This window comes from Canis lupus, chromosome 1, assembly GCF_011100685.1.
Source record: "Canis lupus familiaris isolate Mischka breed German Shepherd chromosome 1, alternate assembly UU_Cfam_GSD_1.0, whole genome shotgun sequence".
Taxonomy (NCBI): domain Eukaryota; kingdom Metazoa; phylum Chordata; class Mammalia; order Carnivora; family Canidae; genus Canis; species Canis lupus.
In genome coordinates this window covers 110,609,103-110,627,938 of record NC_049222.1, presented here as the reverse complement: position 1 = coordinate 110,627,938, position 18,836 = coordinate 110,609,103, and the positions used below count along the sequence as shown (strand labels likewise).

At 53.5% G+C, this 18,836-nt stretch overlaps 1 protein-coding gene across 3 annotated transcripts; it reads left to right on the top strand.

Annotated features, from left to right (window-relative positions):
• The first annotated feature begins 6,284 nt into the window (after positions 1-6,284).
• On the top strand, positions 6,285-17,244 carry GIPR (gastric inhibitory polypeptide receptor). Of its 3 annotated transcripts, XM_038528556.1 has the most exons (14): positions 6,285-6,360; positions 7,581-7,708; positions 8,100-8,199; positions 8,646-8,753; positions 9,821-9,924; positions 11,047-11,150; positions 11,351-11,495; positions 12,205-12,364; positions 12,574-12,634; positions 12,954-13,023; positions 13,141-13,229; positions 13,321-13,459; positions 15,398-15,439; positions 15,536-17,244. In XM_038528556.1, the coding sequence occupies exons 2-14, from the start codon at positions 7,637-7,639 to the stop codon at positions 15,740-15,742; spliced, it is 1,401 nt and encodes a 466-aa protein (XP_038384484.1). In that variant the 5' UTR covers positions 6,285-6,360; positions 7,581-7,636; the 3' UTR covers positions 15,743-17,244. The 3 variants fall into 3 exon arrangements, with proteins under 3 accessions (XP_038384484.1, XP_038384483.1, XP_038384485.1); XM_038528555.1 differs by having other exon boundaries at positions 15,398-17,244; XM_038528557.1 differs by lacking the exons at positions 6,285-6,360; positions 7,581-7,708; positions 8,100-8,199; ... (1 more) ...; positions 9,821-9,924; positions 12,574-12,634 and having other exon boundaries at positions 10,805-11,150; positions 15,398-17,244.
• The last annotated feature ends 1,592 nt before the right edge of the window (positions 17,245-18,836 follow it).

Here is an 18,836-nt window from a genome sequence, read left to right as displayed (position 1 = left end):
CTCAGTGGTTGAGCCTCTGCCTTCAGCTCAGGTCATGATCCTGAAGTCCTGGAATCGAGTCCCTCATCCGGCTCCCCCGATGAGAGCCTAGCTTCTCCCTCTACCTGTGTCTCTGCCTCTCTCTGCGTCTCTCATGAATAAATAAATCTTTTTAAAAAATCTTACTGATTAAAAAAAGAGGGGGAACAAAAATGTTTACTGAGCATCTTTGGTGTGCCAAGCTCTGTTCTAGGTGCTAGAATTTCAGTAGAAACCAAGTCAGAAAAAAAAAAAGAAAGAAGGAAACCAAGTCAGCCCCAGACTTTTTTCTCATGGCTCTTGCAGGGTGATGGAGGAAGTAGGCCATCATATACAAAACAAATAAGTAATAATAGCTAACATTTAATGAGCACTTACTACACGCCAAACACTCAGTTACCTTCACTACGAGCCCTATTTTTGCCACCATTTTACAGATGAAGAAACAGGCACAGAGCTGGTAAGATAATTTCAGAACCTGGTATTCCAGAGATAAGAATGAGTGTTGTGACCAAGGGCAGGAGGGTGAGGCTAATTTGGGGAGAGTGGGGCAAGGGGAGGTCTCTCTGAGGAGGTGACATTTGAGCTGAGATGTGAATGACAAGGAAGCAATCATGCATGAAGTTGTGGGTGGGGGGAGCTTTCCAGACAAAGAAATCAGTAAGTGCAAAGGTCCTGAGGTAGGTATGAGTGTGGCATATTCCTGGGGCAACAAGAAGCCTGGTGAGGCTGGTGCTGCAGAGAGAGAAGAGAGCAGGAGGTAGACCAGGTCAGGGAGGTGATGGGCCCATCAGATCCTGTAGGGCCTCCAAGATGTGGGAAGATGCTTGCAATTTGTTACCGTATCCTCTGTGAGCCCCCGTGAGGCCACAGATGTAAATCACACAGGAGTGCAGTGCCTGGCACACCTAGGCACACGTAAATGATAGCAACTCCTATTCATTTCTCAGGGACCAATGAAAGCCTGTCGCACAGGCCCCTCAGCTAATAGGGATGCAGAAAGATTGGAAGGGGCAGGGTCTTCCCTGCTTTTCAGCCTGAAGCACAGCCCCCGGCTCTGAGACGAAGATTAAAAATAATGAGTTCAAAGTAACACCAAAGTAGATCTGGGCCGTTATCATTCTATGATCACAGCTGATTGTGTTGTTGATAGAAGCAAACCAGGAACCCAGATATCCCACCTCCCAAACTCCTACTTGTCCCATCCTCTACCTTCCATGAGCTCAGAAGTCTACACAGGCTGCGTGTGGTGTGCTAAGGGCTGTTACTGGAGTGCCCCCAGTAGGGGATACCTACCAGTGGGAGCCCAGAGTTCAGATCCTGTAAGCTCCGCATGTTGGGGGAGGGATGTGGAACTATAGGCAGAGGAGTCCAGCCTAGTGGGTTGTGTGCTTGTATGTATGTGTGTGTATGTGTGTGTGTGTGTTGGGGGGGCCGGGTGTGACACACAAAGTGAATCTGTCCTTGCCCTCGAGGGGTCAGGATCTGTGTGAGCTCAGTGACCTTGGCCCACTAGCTTTTGCTTCTCTGAAAAATGGGAGCCATTCCAGCACCCACTTCCCAGGGGAGAGGAGCAGGTTCAGTGAGCTCAGTCCTGTCAAGTGCTCAGCACAGTGGCTTTTGGGTACAGCTAATGGAGCTAGTTTAATTACAAGCACTTTTGCAGGGAGATGTCAAAGGCCTGAAAGACAGAGAGTGGGGCCGGGGGCGGCTGTGCCAGGGCAGAGGGGGCAGGGCTCCCTGTTTGGCTTCATCTTTTCTCTCTGCCTCTAGGTTTCCTTCTGGGCCACTTTTCTCTCTTCTCCGCCTGTCTCCTTTTATGTCTCTGGCTGGAAATGGGTCCTCTATCCCCATCCCTTAGGAGCTATGTCACCTAAAGCAAGTTACCTCCCTTCTCTGCTACTGCTACTAAGCCTGCATTCTGCTTTTCTGTCAGCTTGATTTCCCCCATCTTTCTGATTCTTTCTTTTTTCTTTGTGTTTCTCTTTCTATCTCTCCTTCTGTTAATCTGTCTCCCGGGCAGCCTTCAGCCTGGGACATGACCCCGGAGACCTGGGATCAGGTCCCACGTTGGGCTCCCTGCATGAAGCCTGCTTCTCCCTCTGCCTGTGTCTTTGCCTCTCTCTGTGTGTGTGTGTGTGTCTCTCATGGATAAATAAATAAATAAAATCTTTAAAAAAATCTGTCTCCCTATTTGGGTCTATGACTGAGCTGGGCAGGAGGGCCGGGCCTCTGGGACCTCCAGAGTCCAGAACCTGATACATAAGTACCCAATAAAATGAATAGAGCCCTGCTCTGTGCCGAACCAGTGTTGGGTGATCCGTGGGGCCCCATAAGCGACTGAAAGAACCCTGATCCTGTCCTCACAGAGCTCAGAGTCCGGGAGAGGAAGTCGTTATTGGTTGAATGGATAAGTGAGTGAGTGAGCTAACTTTGAGGTAGGCTTGGGAAACTCCACAGAAATTGGGTGGAGGCAGTTGAGGCAGAGAATACTGTGGGTACAAAGGTCAAGGGCTGGGGAAGAATCTGAAGAGCTGGGACATCTTGGAGAGGAGGCTGGGGAGCTCAGCAAAGGCCTTGGAGGTGGTGGAGGGGAGCCTGAGCTTCCTCCTGAGGGCACTAGGGAGCCATGGCAGGTTCTGAGCTGGAGAGGGATGAGAGAGTTTGTGCCTTAGTATGACCACTCTGGCCACCTAGCTGTCCTATGCGAGGGGCTGCAGATGGAAAAAAAGAGGGATGTGACTCGGTTGAGAAGGGTCCTGGGCCAGAACAGAGGCTGGGGGAAGATTCTAGAAACCTGGAGAAAAATGCCCAGCCCAGCCTGCTCCTGACGCTGGGAAAGGAGCTTCGGGGCTGGCCCGCTACCACCAGGGGGCAGCCAGGGCTACAGGTTTTAATCTCTCAGTGTCTTTTCCCAGGGTGGGGAGGTTTACACATTGCTTCCAAGGTGGGTAGGGGGTAGTTGGAGCTGTCTGGGGCCCCGGCTGAGAGCCCCTCTGCTCTCCTGTCCCCATCCTGGCCTCTTGGGCCCCTAGAGCCCCCACCCCACCAGCAGGAGATTATGTCAACACAGCCCCGCTGCTTCTAGCCAGGACAATATTTGCCCTCAGGATCTGGGGAGGTCTCTATGGCAACGGGCTGCTGGGGTGGGGGCGGGGAGAAGCACCCCTCCCGGAAGAGGGCGAGGGGTGCTAGGCATCTCTGCCTCATCTCTGTCTGATTGTGTCTTTGAGAGTTTACCCCCACCCCCATCTGTGTTCCAAACCTCTCTATCTGAACCATCCCTCCATCCCTATCTCCATCTCTCTCTCTCTGGATTCCTGTCTGTTTATCTCTATCTCTCACGTCTCATCTCTGTGGGTCTCTGTCTCTGTTTCTTACTGTCTCTTTCTGGGTTTCATGTCACTATATCTTGGTTTCTCTTTGGGTCTTTGTCTCTCACTTGGATCCCATGTCTGTGTTTGTCTCTCAAGGCCACTGTCTCTGGATCTCTGTCTCTTTTCTGTCTCTGGGTTCCTGCTTTCTCTGGACCATATTTGTGTGTATCTGCAAGTGCAAGCACGCACGCGTCTCTGTAGATCTCTGTGGGTCTTTCAGGCCTCATCTATCTGCAGTCCTGAATCTCAGGGGGGGCCCTGCAGCCTCCCATTTCTGGCCTTGGTCCCCCATGGGGTGCCCCTTCTTCCCATCTCTCTCTGCCTCATTTCTCCTGTACCATCTGCTGGCACACCAGGCGCCTGCTTGCTTCCCACAGGCTCTGCTTGGTCACAGCCCCAGCAGGGCAGGCATAGGCCTTCCAGCTTCTTCCCTGCCACCAGCCACCTTGTCCCTTGGGGGTCACTGCCTGCTCCCAGCGGGGGGGTGGGACGACCACAGTACCCACCAGGCCACAGGACCAGAGGCAATGGAGAGAGAGACACCCAGAGATGGCACCCTGAGAGCTGATAGGAGATGGGACAAGGGGAAGAGAAATGGGAAAGGTTAAAGATGGGAGACAGTGAGAGAGAGACATACACAGAGAAAGAGGTGTGGGAATCAGAGAAGGCTGCGTGTGCATGCATGTGTATGTATGTGCACATGTGTGTGAGTGTGTGTGTGTGTGTCCCTGCTGCTCTCTCCCCGGACCCTGGGAGAATGCAGAGAACCCAGGAGGGCTGCAGTGGGCAGAGGGCCAGTCTGGGACCTGGACACCGCCTCTCCTGTGCACCTCGTGAACCGGGGTCCCCTGCAGGGGCGAGTGAGGAGCTCCAAGCCACAGCAGCATCCTAGCTGGCTCGCCTCTCCTCAGGGCCCACCTTTCAGGCTCTCTCTCCCTCCACTCTCCCCATCTTCCTCTCAGTGTGGCCTGTTCACTGTCCCTGTCCGCCTAACTCTCTGTCCTCTCTCTCTTTCATTGTCTATGTCTCTCTCCCTGTCTCTCTGTGTATCTTTCTCTGTCTCTTCTGATCTCTTCCTCTCTGTCTCTCTTGGTCTCTCTCGTCTCAGTCTCTTCCTGTCTGTCTGTCTCTGGTCTCTCTGGGCCCTTGGTTTCTCTTCCTGTCTCTCTCACCACCTTAATTCCTCTCCACAGCTCCCCTCTTCCCCAGTCTCTCCCCTCCCCCTACGCAGCCACCCCCCCTGCCCCACCTTCCCAACCGTAACCAAGTGGCCCCCCAGGCTCTCTTGGGGCCAAGGAGAGACTCCCTCCCAACCCCAGCCTCTCCCTGAGGTGCTGGGTTATCTCAGACCCCTCTCCCTCTCCACTCCATGAACTGAGCCTTTCCCAGGACCCAGAGGGCGCCAGGAATGTGGGGCAAGGAGCAGGAAGGCCAGCTGGAGGCCAGGGAGCCAGGACCCCCCCCCCTTGGCCACCCCGCTCTCCTAGACTTGTCTCCTTCCGTCTCCTGGTGCAGTACGCATCCCCCCTACTCCCTGCCCTGGCTGTGCCTTGGGGTCTCAGTTTCTCTTCTGCAAAGTGGGCATATTCACCTCTGCCCCACTTATCTCCTAGGTCCCAGGGGAGTGTGTGTTCCTGAGTGTTACTAGTTGACTAATGTGCACGAATCTGTGCTAGTGGGGGATGAGACTACTGGGGATGAGAACACTGAGAACTGGAACTCGGTTTTTAAGGCTTCCCCTCTCATGTAGATGAGATGTTCCCTGTGTTTTAGGGCAAAGGAAGAGACTGGAAATGGAGACTGTGGGAAGGTGTATGATTTGGTGGTGACCGTGACCGTGAGACCTAGTGAGGCTGTGGGTTCGAGTGTGATCACAACATGATGGTGTGTGATCCTTTGTGCATCTGTGGGGATGCGTAGGATGCTGTGATGGTGGCATCGTGGCATGTGATGTGTGTGTGACTATGTAGGACTCATGAGTGCGGGTGAGGACAGGGTGCAGAGTTGAGTGTCCGTATCCTCATGGCTCTGGATGTGACCCTGTGAGGGTGACAGCGTGACGACGTGACACCGAGAGTGTGTACTTTAGTGACAGTTGGAGAAGGTATGTTGTTGGGATATGACTGTAGACTCTGGTGACCGTGTGAACTGTGAGAGTGGTAATGGGTATGGTTGTGTGACCTTGTGTGTCACAGGTGATGGCACCAAAGGATTACATGTTTGTGAGGGACCACATATGGGTGCGTGTCTGTCATCGACGGTCATTCTTCTAGCCTCTGCTCTATGCCAAAGCTTGCTGAGTGATGCTGGGGACCTAGAGGTGACTGCCAGTGAGGAGACAGAAGGCGTTTGTGACGGGACCTAATGATTGTGTGACTGCGTGTGTGACTGCGTGTGTGACTGCCCAGGATCATCAGCACTGTGGGAAGTGGTGATTGTGTTGTTCTGTGAGTGGAGGAGCCTGCACTCCAGCTGCACGGCTGTCACTGTGGATGCCTGTCAACCTGTAGGGGAGAGACCTTGGTTCTCTGAATGTGACTGTGGATTGCGTGACTGTAAGTGACCATCAGCAAAATATATTTGCAGTGAGGCTCAGTGTGTGCCTCCGTGCTGTGCCTCTCCATGGCTTGGTGAATGGGACTACGTGTGACACTGTGTGTGGCTGCGTGACTCTGGCTGTGTGCCATGGCTGGGTGGGATGGGTGGGATGGGTGGGACAGTGTGAAAGACTGTGGGCCCGGCTCTGTGACTGCTCTTCCACGTGACCTTGAGCGGCAATGATCCTCACGTGCTGCTGGCCCCAGACTCTGGGTCTCAGCCCCAGAGCTCCCCCTCCTGCTCCCTGGCCCCGCCCTCTCCCACCACCCCAGGCTGTCAACTCCTCCAGAGCCCAGGAGAGGCAGTGGAGGCAGCAGCAGAGGCAGCAGCAGCCCGAGTGAGTGATCAAGGGAAGATCTGGGGACAGGTGAGGGCTTCCCCATCCCAGCTCGTTCCCCTGCCCTCATGTCCCACTCAAGTCCCCGGGGTCCCCTCTTTCTCTGTGTCTTAGCTCATGCTTTTGTCTCTTTGTCTCTCCGTGCCCCTCATCGTTCCGTCTGCCCGTCTCTTCATATCTCTGTCTCCGTGTCTCCGATCTCTGTTTAGCCTCTGGATGGCTCGGTTTCTCTACGTTTATCTCTCCTTGGATCATTTTCTGTGTCTCTCACCAGGTCTCTATCCCCTGTTTGTTTCCTAACCCACATTTTTGTCTGTCTTCTGCTTTCTGGTCTCTTGCTGTGTTATCTCATTCTGTTCAGTTTATGTATTTCTGTCTTAACCATTTCTGGGGCTCCCTCTGAGATCTTCCCCGCTTCCCCCTTTCTTCACATGGTGCTGTGGGGGAGTTACTGGGGTTAGACAGATTTTCAGGCATGTGGGCCCCTGCAAACCTAAGCCCAGAGTCTGGCTCCTCTCTAGTCCCTAGGGAGAGGGTTGTTCCATGGACTCTGGGCTTTATCCACAGCGGGCAAGTTTTTTTTTTTTTTTTTTTTTTTTTTAGATTTTATTTATTTATTTGAGAGAGAGAGAAACAGAGACAGAGACAGAGCACAAATAGGGGGAGGGGCAGAGGGAGTGAAGCAGATGCTGCTGAGCTCAGAGCCCGCCCGATATGGCGCTTGATCTCAGGACTCCGGGATCATGAACTGAGCAAAGGCAGACCCTTAACCTATTGAGCTTCCCAGGTGCCCCTACAGCGGTCAAGTTTTATAAGGTCGGGATCCTCCCGATCTGCCATTTGAAAACCCTCTGGGCTTGGAGAGTGGGAACTCCGACGGTTATTTCTAGCTCATGCCAGACAGTTTCTATGCCTTCCTCTCCAAGGCAGCCCCCAGATTCTCCAGAACCTCTAGGTCTAGACTCAGGGTGACATTAGCGCTTCCGCTGGGAGCAGCTCTAGGGCAACCGCGCCCTCAGCAAACACCCCCCTTCCACCGCTGCTGCCCCAGCAACAGTTGGGGGCGGGCCTAGGAATCACGTGCTGGATCTTGGCCTCGCCCACCCTCCCCCACCCCTCGAGTCATCACTTCTGGGGGCCTGGGGAGGGGGCCCCTGCCTCCTAGTCCGCTTATTTGAAGCTCAGAGCGGGTGGCGCTGGGGCTGGAGGCGGAGGTCAGAGGCTCCTGACTCTGCCTCCTGACCCTTCAGGCCGGACTGCCCCTACGCGACCAGGCCCTCGCCCCCCATGCCCTGCCGCCCTCGCAATGTCGATCTGTCCGCCTTGGCGGCTGCTACTGCTGCTCTCGTCGTGGAGGCCGCTGCTCGGGAGGGCGGAGGTGAGGACCCGAGGAGCCGCAGGAGTTCAAGGCTAGAAGGGAGGTCTAGGGACGGTTTTAAGTCTCCCCGCGCTGCAAGAGAGAGTTTTAAGACTGCCTAGATTCAAGTTGTTTCCAGTCTCTCTTCTTTCCCCTTCAAATCCTCCTGATGATTTCCAGCCACTCCTTCCCCTAATTTTGCTGAAAGTTTTCAGCCCTCCACAGCAACTCCGCTGGTCTAGGCACCCCTCCAGACTCAGAAGAGAGTTCTAAGCCACCCAAGACTCCCGGACAAAACAAGGCAACCTCTTCAAATCCCTGTAGCGTGTCTCTAGCCCACTTGAACCCTGCTGCCTGAGAGTGGGGATCGGTCGAGTGTGTGTGGGGTGTCCTCCCTGCTCTCTTTCCATAGACAGACTCTGTCGGTCAGACGGCGGGGGAGCTGTACCAGCGCTGGGAACGGTACCGCAGAGAGTGCCAGGAGACACTGGAAGCCGTGGACCCCCCAGCAGGTGTGACTGGGAGCGGGGACCGGGGGTGCGGGAAGGACTAGGGCCGAGGGGGGTGTGCTTGAGTCGGGCTAGGGCTGACGGTTCAGGGGGGCCTGAAGGAAGTCTGGGGTAGGGGTGGGCTGGGTTGGAGCTGCCTGAGTGATGCTTGGCTTGGGTGGGAAGGACCTAGACCTGAATGCGCGGAGGGACGCAACTCCGACCAGTGGGAGAGGCCTGGGAAGAAGCTTGAAATGGGCGGGGCCTCGGGCGGGGCTGCACGCGGTGGGCGGGGCCGAAGGGCGCGAGTGGGGCGGAGCCTGGGGTCTGGTGAGAGGGGCGGCGGCCGGGCCGGCCCCGGGCCACTCCAGGTGGGCGGGGCTAGGGAGGAGCTTGCTTGTGATCCGCCGAGAAGCCTTGGGTTATGTTCAGTCTGTCCTCCCGACGTCCGGCCTCCACGCCCACCCCAGACCTCGCCTGTAACGCGTCCTTCGATATGTACGTCTGCTGGGACTACGCTGCACCCAACGTCACCGCCCGTGCGTCCTGCCCCTGGTACCTGCCGTGGCACCGTCACGGTGAGGTGCCCCCTGGACCCCAGGCCCTTCCCTGACAAAATTAACTTCTAACCCTGCCCCAGACACCACTGCACCCCTCCCCACCCCCCCACTGCGAGTTCGCCTACACTTGATCTCCTGCTCCTCTCTGGCTGGGTGTCTCCGTCTGCCTGACCAACCCTGGCTCTGCCACTTAGTGCCCCTTCTCTCTCCATCTCTCTGAGGATCACGGAGTTCTTATTTTCTCTGGGCGTCTTGGTCTTTCCATCCTAACTGGCTATTTGGCCTGGAGCAATTTATTTAACTTCTTTATGCCTCAGCTCCTTTTTTTTTTTTAATAAATATTTTATTTATTTATTCATGAGAGGGATCCCTGGGTGGCGCAGCGGTTTGGCGCCTGCCTTTGGCCCAGGGCGCGATCCTGGAGACCCCGGATCGAATCCCACGTCAGGCTCCCGGTGCATGGAGCCTGCTTCTCCCTCTGCCTATGTCTCTGCCTCTCTCTCTCTCTCTATGTGACTATCATAAATAAATAAAAAAATTTTTAAAAAATTTATTCATGAGAGACACAGAGAAAGAAAGACAGAGACACAGGCAGAGGGAGAAGCAGGCTCCATGCAGGGAGCCCTATGTGAGACTCGATCCGAGGACTCCAGGAACAGGCCCTGGGCTGAAGGAGGCGCTAAACCGCTGCGCCACCCGGGCTGCCCACCTTCTTTAAAAAAAAAAAAAAAAAAAAAAATTACTTATTTATTCATGAGAGACACACAGAGAGAGGCAGAGGAAGAAGTAGGCTCTGCAGAAGCCCTATGTGGGACTCGATCCTTTGGCTCTGGGATTATGCCCTGGGCCGAAGGCAGACGCCCAACTGCTGAACCAGCCAGGTGCCCCAGCTTCCTCTTTTGTAAGATGTGGTTGATAACAGTGTCATTTTCATAGGCTTGTTAGGAATATTAGTTTAATTAATATGCATAAGGGTGTATTATCATCACATCACTTTGGCTATCTCTGCCTTTGTCTTACTTTTATCTTTCTGTTTCAGTCTCTGTTTCTCTGTGCCTCTGACCCCTTCCTTTGTGTCCCCACAGTGGCTGCAGGCTTTGTCCTCCGCCAGTGTGGCAGTGATGGCCAATGGGGACCTTGGAGAGACCATTCTCAGTGTGAGAACCCAGAGAAGAATGGGGCTTTTCAGGTAAGAAGTGTTGAGGGATTCAGGTCAGAATGTGCAGGGAGAGATGAAAAGGCAGCTGCTTCAGGCTAAACTTGAAACCCCTTGTACTATTCAAAGACTCTAGGTTCCAAGTGATAGAAATCTAACTTTTTAATTTTTTTTTATTTATTTATGATAGTCACAGAGAGAGAGAGAGAGAGAGAGAGAGAGAGAGAGAGAGAGAGAGGCAGAGACATAGGCAGAGGGAGAAGCAGGCTCCATGCACCGGGAGCCTGATGTGGGATTCGATCCCGGGTCTCCAGGATCGCGCCCTGGGCCAAAGGCAGGCGCCAAACCGCTGCGCCACCCAGGGATCCCGAAATCTAACTTTTTAAAAAATATTTTATTTATTTATTCATGAGAGACAGAGAGAGAGAAAGAGAGAGAGGCAGACACACAGGCAGAGGGAGAAGCAGGCTCCTTGCAGGGAGCCTGATGTGGGATGTGATCCCCGGTCTCTAGGACCATGCCCTGGGCCGAAGGTGGAGCTAAACTGCTGAGCTAAGGAGGCTGCCTGATAGAAATCTAACTTAAATAAGTTGGAGAAAGAAGAGAAATATATTGGCTTCTGTGATTGAAAAGTATAGGACAACAGCTTCAGGCATAGCTGGATCTAGTGCTCAAAAGATATTGTTGGGAATCTTTTTGTCTCTCACCACACCATGATTTTGCTTTCCTCTGTGCTGGTCTCATCTTTTCTGTGGGGTGGAAAAGTGTGGTCCTCTTAATTAGCATGAGGCTCACATACCATCAACCAAGCAAGACTGTGAGGAGACTGAACTTTGTTCTTAATAGCTCTAATGTAATGTCCAAGGATTGCCACTTTGGGTCATGCATCCACTCTGCATTAATCACTGTGTATGTGTGTGTGTGTGTCTGTGTGTGTAGGGGGTTATATAGAATGCTCTGATTGGCTGGTCACATGCTTAGCCCTGGAGTGAGAGGTGGAGTCGGCCCCACTCAAACAAGGGTTGTTGGATCCCCAAGAGGAAACTGGGATGCTAGCCAGGAACAAAAAGCAGGGCCCCTTTCTGACCCTGGGGGAAACACTGAACTCTGTTCCTGTGTCCTCCTACCCTCCTGAACTCTCCTACCCCAACCTAGGATCAACGGCTGATTTTGGAGCGGCTGCAGGTCATGTACACCGTGGGCTACTCCCTGTCCCTGGCCACACTGCTGCTAGCCCTGCTCATCTTGAGTTTCTTCAGGTGGGACCTCTAGCCTTGAGTCACAGCAGCAGAGACTGGGTTCCAGTTTGCCTAGTAAGATGGGGTAGTCAGGCTCCCCTAGCAACAAGCATCCAATGGTGGTTCTGTGGGACAGGCTGGGAGGTGATTTGATTTAAGGAGCTCTGTGTGGCCAAGGACAGGTATCCAGGGGTCCCCAGACTGTGCCCCAAATCCCTTAGGCGGCTGCGCTGCACTCGCAACTACATCCACATCAACCTGTTCACGTCTTTCATGCTGCGGGCGGCGGCCATCCTCACGCGAGACCGTTTGCTACCTCCACCTGGCCCCTACCCTGGGGACCAGGGCCCCGTCCTGTGGAACCCGGTGAGCATCTCCCCTCTTTCTTAAATTGGGATTTTGCCTCCTCTGGTGGGGCCAAGAGATTCCCAACCCATTTACTACCTCCTACACTATCAACAGTTTATCTCTCTGGAGCTCTCCAAACACATTTGAAGAGGGGTCCTTCCAACTCAGCCTCCTCCTAGTCCACCCCATCACCTCCTTCCTCATTATCTCCCTGGACTTTTTCACAAAGGAGAGAGGGTCCCTCTGCTGGAGGTGGGGTGTGGCAGGATGGGAGAAACTAACCCGTGGGGGTGGGATTTGGTAGATACCAATCTGTTACTTGAGACAAAGGTGGAGAGGCTAGAGGCTGGGGGCTCAGGTGAGAAAAACTTTCAGGTGAGAAAAACTTTCCCGTAGCGAGCTGGGTCATGCCGATTGTGAAGAAGCTATGTGCTGGGGGAGTCCTGGTGCTGTCCCTGAGAGAGGCCATAGTTGGGGGGGAATTTGGGGTGGGGGAGAAACTGACAACAAGATGGGAAATACCAATTGTTAAAGTGGTAAGAGCTGGACAGCTCTGGGGGTAGGGAAAGAGAATAGGAGAGAGAAATCTATCACAGACGCCATCCTCTGGTGATGCAGAGCAGGAGGTAAATAGTCGAGGGCAGGAGATAGGGTGGAAGAATGACCAGGTGGATGGAGGAGGAAGGCTTGGGGACACCCTGGAGGCCCTGACTGCCCCCTCCCCCAGGCCCTAGCTGCCTGCCGTACGGCCCAGATCGTGACCCAGTACTGCGTGGGTGCCAATTACACGTGGCTGCTGGTGGAGGGTGTCTATCTGCACAGTCTCTTGGTGCTCGTGGGAGGTTCCGAGGGGGGCCACTTCCGCTGCTACCTGCTCCTCGGCTGGGGTGAGCCCCGACCCTGTCCCCTGCCCAACCTGGCACGTCTCCATTCCCCCAACTACCCTGCTGGTCTACCTCAGGGGTGCTCCTTCCTTCTCTGGGCTTTCGCCTCCCCATCCTGGCGGGGGAAATTCCGCGGGTCTTGGGCCTGGCGGGGCCCGTGCGCGCGCTGACAGCTGCGGCGGGGTGGGGGGCGGGGGTCGGGGTCTGCACAGGGGCCCCCGCGCTTTTCGTCATTCCCTGGGTGATCGTCAGGTACCTGTACGAGAACACGCAGTGAGTCTTGGGGTCTGGGGTGGGGCCTGGGAGGCGGGCGGAGTTCTGAGGGACTTGGGCGGGTTGTGATGGAAACGTGGGGAGGTTCGGAGGGCAAGTAGGGGCTGGGAGGGTGTGGATGGGATTTAAAGGAATGGGGAGCTAGGAAAGGTGGTGTCCTGGAAGAGGGCGGGATGGGGGCGAGGCCTGGATCGTAGCGGGCGCAGCTTTAAAGGAACGGGGGTGTGGCGCTCAGGAAAGTGGGCGGAGCTGGCGAGAGAGGGTGCGTGACCCTGTGAGTCCTGGGGTTTTCTCTTAGTTCTACTCCCCCCACCCCCAGGTGCTGGGAGCGGAACGATGTCAAGGCCATTTGGTGGATCATACGCACCCCTATCCTCATGACCATCTTGGTACGGCCGACTCTGACTCCTCCTGGCCCTCTGGAATTTCCCACCCTGGGAAATGGGGGCCTACCCTCTGTCCCCAGGACAGGATTGGGTCGGCTCAGCCTCTATCTCTCCCTGCAGATTAATTTTCTCATCTTTATTCGCATTCTTGGCATCCTCGTGTCCAAGCTGAGGACGCGACAGATGCGCTGCCCGGACTACCGGCTGAGGTGAGGGAGCAGGACGGGCGTGGAGGGAGCGGGGCGGGGTGCGAGACAGAGGACCTGGGGCAGGGGGACCACTGCCACCCTCTACCTCCAGGCTGGCTCGCTCCACATTGACGCTGGTGCCCCTGCTGGGCGTCCACGAGGTGGTGTTTGCTCCGGTGACAGAGGAACAGGCCCGGGGTGCCCTCCGTTTCACCAAGCTCGGCTTTGAGATCTTCCTCAGCTCATTCCAGGTGCTAAGGCGATAAGTCGGGGTGCCGGGGTTACACCCCTGGTCCTGGGGCCCTCCTCCCCAGAGGAGCATGGGGCTGCAATCGTCCACTGATGCGGCCACCCAATAGGGTGTAAACATGTTCACAAGTTCATTCATATATTCTGGGCAAAATACTGAGCTAGCTCTGTCCAGAGCTGGGGAGGTAGGAAGGACCAAGAGAACAAAGCAGGTAGGCTTAGCAGTACTGCCTCCTAGAGACGATGGAGGGCATTGCAGCCCAGGCAAGCACAGGGCCAACTTTGCAGCTCTGTGGCCTTCACCTAGGGTCTAAGTCTAGGGTAGGTAAATGAGTTGCCTGAGGCACAAAATGTAAGGAGGCACCAAAATTCAAGGCCAACAACCCTGTGCTTGCCTGCCTAACCCTAGTTGCCATGCTTTTTCCTTGCTGGGCCTCAGTTTCCTCATCTCTAAGTGGAAACAATACTGATCTCACCTCACAAGGCTCATTCATTCATTAAATTCAGGAAAAATTTACTGAACACTTACTGTGTACCAAGCACTTTTCCGGGCCAAGAACCAAATGGTCCCTACCCTCTATCAGGAGAGACAGATTGCTAAACATCCTATGTAAATAAAATATACAGAATGTCAGATGGAGAGATATTCCTAGAAGTGGGGGTAGGGGGAAGCAAGAAAATAGAGAAGCAGACAAAATATGGGGTTATAGACAGTGGGTGAGGGCCTCACCGAGAAGACGGCCCCTAACATGGAAGAGAGTACCTTTCCCAATGGAAGAAGGCCAACATGCCTGAAGTGGTGGGAGCTACAGGGAGCAAGGGGGAGACATGACAGTGAGGTAACATACCCGGGCAGATCCCTGGGCCAAGTGAGTACCTTGGCTTTTCCGTGAGTGATTCAGGAGCCACGGGAGCAGAGGGAGGTGATCAGAGGTAGATTTTAACAGGATCATGAAAATGAATAGTAAGATTTGTAAGATCTTAACATAAATAATTCATTGTATTAGTTTACCAATTTATTTAATTTTTAAAAAGATTTTATTTATCCATTCATGAGAGACACACACAGAGAGAGAGAGAGGCAGAGACACAGTTAGAGGGAGAAGCAGGTTCCATGCAAGGAGCCCGATGCAGGACTCGATCCCGGGTCTCCAGGATCACACCCTGGGCTGCAGGCGGCACCAAACTGCTGTGCCACCGGGGCTGTCCTAGTTTACCAATTTATTTGTAATTATATATTACATATATATTTTAAAGATTTTATTTATTTATTCATGAGACAGAGAAAGAGGCACAGATATAGGCAGAGGAAGAAGCAGGCTCCCCAAGGGGAGCCTGATGTGAGACTCGATCCTGGCCCAGGACCCCAGGATCATGACCTGAGCCAAAGGCAGATGCTCAACCACTGAGCCACCCAGGTGTCCCTATATATTTTATATTTAAAGTTTATATGCAAAATGTATAAACTTATATAAAGATAATTCTTAAGTAAATTAATTTATTAATAATATGTAATATATATAATAAAAGGTTATAAGAAGCTTAAGAAAAAGGTTTTACACTGTGTGCTGGGCACTCCAGCTTCTTGCATAGGATTATCTTAATTCTGACAACCAGCACTATAATATGACCCCATTTTACATATGAAGAAATAGAGGCACAAAGGGGTTAAGCACTTGCCCAAGTGGGTCAGAAAATGGGGAAGCTGTTATCATAATTAGGTGGCCTACCTCGGAGGTTCCCTTTTAATTAACCCCCTTCTTGCTCAACAAACTGAGGCAGGCAAAGGGGAGCCTGGAGCTCGAGGGTGACTGATATGGCCTAGGACCAGGGTAGTGGCAGCCTAGGTTGCCTGGGACCAGGTAAGGGTCCGAGCTCATTCAGGGGGTGTCTGTGATCCTGCCCCCACTTGTGATTTAACCCCTTGCGTCCTCCGGCAGGGCTTCCTGGTCAGCATCCTGTACTGCTTCATCAACAAGGAGGTAGGGACGGCCTCGGCTCGCCGCCCGCGCCCTCTGGCGGCCGCACAGGGAATGGCCGGGAACGCAGGGAAGGTTCTGAGCGCCGTCGCATTGCAGGTACAGTCGGAGATCCGCCGCTGCTGGCACCGCTGCCGCCTGCGCCACAGCCTCGGGGAGGAGCAGCGCCAGCCACCGGAGCGCGCCTCCAGGACCCTGCCCTTGGACTCAGGCCCCTGCCGGGTCGCCGCTGACGGTGCCCGGTCCTTGGGGACCCTGCCGGGGTCTGGGGACGAGGCCAGCCGGGTCTTGGAAAGCTACTGCTAGGCAGTGGAGATCCTGTGTCCGTTTTAGCACGTATTCATTGAGCACCTGCTGTGTACCAGGCCCAGTGTGGAGGTGTGGAGGGCGCTAGAGAAATTGGGGTGTGGTGGGAGGAGGAAAACAGAAGACAAAGTCCCTGTTCTTCTAGAGTTCACAGTTCACAACTGAGGGGGGTGGGCAGCAAAGACAGAACAAGTTATACATACACTGTGGAACTGGCTAAAGAAGAACAATTAAAGGGAGCCTAGGGTGGCAGGAGGGCATCTCCAAGGAGGTGGCACTTAAGCCATACCTGCAAGAGGTGAAGGAGACTGCTTTGGGAAGAGGATTCTAGGCAGAAGCAGCAGCATCCGCAGAGGCCTTGAGGCAAGAAAGAGCTCAGCCATGCATGAGGAACAGACAGGTGGCCTGCATGGCTGGAGTGGGATGAATCTGGGCCAAGAGATGTGGGGAGAGAGAAGCAGGCAAGGGCATTGAAGATTCCTAGCAGCAGCGTCTCCTGGGCTAATTTTTTTTTTTTTTCTTTTTTCTGGGCTAATGTTTTAAGCAGATCCTCTGTCTGCTATGTGAGGGAACAGATTATTAGGGGCAGGAGTGGCAGCTTCAGAAGCATGTGAAGTAGTTGGGCTCTGGCACTATTTTAAAGGTAGAGCTGAGGATTTGCTGATGTTTTGCATGAGGGAAGTGCAGCAAGAGAAGTCAAAGAAGACTCCTAGGTTTGGGATGGTGGAAAGAGAGAGGGAGATGACGTTCAGTGGGGGTTGAGCCAAGAGTGTTCTTTGGACATGTTGGGCTGGGAAAAATGCCCTGGAGCTCACAGGACAGGTGAGAGATGGAAAGAGAAATGTGAGCAGCACTGGGGGCCAGAAAGGAGGACTTCATGTGTAGACTAAACATGAACCATTCAAGGCAGGCCTCAGAGCTGCAACTAGGACAGACCACTGCCGGCTGCGGGTATGGACGCACCTCTCCACCCTCCTGGGCAGCCCTTGGAGACTGGGAGAGATGGAGAGAAACCGACAGCCTGTGTCTGGACCACCTGTACACACACAAGACCCTCACTCCTAAATCCTTCCCCCACTTAGAACTGCACTTAGATTTAGTTAGTACCTGGGTGTTATTTCCCTTGGGGTCCCCAGTCCCCTGGACAGATGTGCCCCACAGCAGCTTAACGGAGTCCTTCTTCATAGGTTTGGGGTGTGTGTGTGGGTGTGGTGCTAAGGTAGGGGCCTTGTAAATAAAGCATGAGAAATAGCTGTACTTTTTTGTGTATGAGAGGTGGGTCAATCTTCTCCCCTAGGTCATCAAGAGAAATGAGAGGTGGGCTGTGTGCTTGTGGTAGCCTTGCAACCCCTTCAGTCATGTGTTGCCACAAGAACAGGGACATTACACCACCACTGTCCCCCATGCCTAAAAGAAATCCTGATTGGGACTGTTCATGTGATTTCCTGATACTTAACTATTTGCAATGTATACAATTAAAATATTGTGTGTGTGCCAAACAATTCTGAGGGCTGCTTCTCTAAAAGATAGTATAGGAATAGTAAGGCTGCAGAAACCAGCCTGGTTTAAACTTCACTTGGCTACTTATTCACTGGGTGACTTGGGAAACATTCCCAACCTGTGCCTCGGTTTCCACTTCTGGCAAGCGAGTAGTGATGGTACCTATATTCTGCAGGTTGCCTGAGATTCCAGTGAGTTATTCTTAGGATACTTCCTGGTGCATGGTGCATGCTTTTCCTGCATTCTGTTTTTGTTTTCACCCAATGACAACTTGGCAGGGGTGGGTGAAGATGTGAGGAAATACAGACTGATGCCAGGCAGGGTGCCTGAGGCTGGAACTTTGCTGCCAGGTTGCAGGGCAGGGAAACCAAATTCCATTTCCTGGGGGAGGATAAGTCAACAAGAAGGGGAAGCAGGGCAAGGATCTGGATCTGAACCCAGGACTGTGATTGCAGGGCTTGTGCTATCCCAGCTCCTGCACAAGAATTGAATCCTTGCAGGGTGGAGAGTGGGGCAGGAGTATCTCCTGCAGCAGCACCACTACTGCCACATCACAGATAACTTGGCTCCATCATTTCTTGAGTGACCCTGGGCAAGGCACTTGCTCTCTCTGGGTCTCAGCTGTCTCACCCATAAAATCAGATAGCTCTAGTATCTACCCACCAGATGACTATTCTCATTAGATGTGAGCCACTCAGTAAACGTGCATCTTTATAACCTCATAGCTGTTGCCCTATGTCAAGCCTTCTCCTACAGGGTCCCTTGCTCTGTCACTTACGGACTCATGGACTAACTCAGGATGTGCTTTCACAACTCAGTGTATCAGACGTCTCATTTTTTCTGAGGCCTGCAAACCCCTGCACCCACCCAGTATTTGGTCTTATTTGGGGAACAAAGCAAGAGATGCAGGTAGAGACAGAACACAGAGACATGGGTGGGGGAGAGCACGATGTGTGCGAATCAGAGCAAGACAAGGATCTTCCTTATACCCCCACAATAAGTGAGCCCCCCCGTCCCACCTCTATCTCCATACGTGTCAGAAAATTTCTCCCAAGGGTAATTAAGTTGTAATTTGTGGGCAGTGGAGCTCAGGGTTAAGCCCCAGGCTCTGGCACAGGGGAGGTTTGAATTATACCATCACCACTTCCTGGCTGGATCCCCTCGGGGGAATGCTCTCTCCTTTCTGTACCTCAGTTCCCTCCTCTGGCAATGGAGGTCATAATGAACAGTGTCTGCTCAGCACAGAGGAAAGGGCCTGGCACCCTAACAGCTGGCAGGTGTTAGTGGCAATCACTACCACTGTTTGGGTACTGACTACTCTAACTATATCCTCCTTCTCCTCTCAGTGAGGGCTGGTCAGGGCTCTCCTGGGTACTGCTGTGTCCCCAGCACTGCAGCCAGACCTCAACTTATTGAGAGAGAGGCAGAGGAAGGGAAGAGAGACGCAGCGATGAGAAGCTAGAAAAGATTAAGAAGGGAAAGAGAGCCCTCTGTATCCAACCCATTCACTTCACAGATGGGGAAAAAGAGGCCTGAGGAGGGGCAGAGACAGGGCCTCTTCACGGGATCAGAGAAGTCTGCACCCTAGCACCTG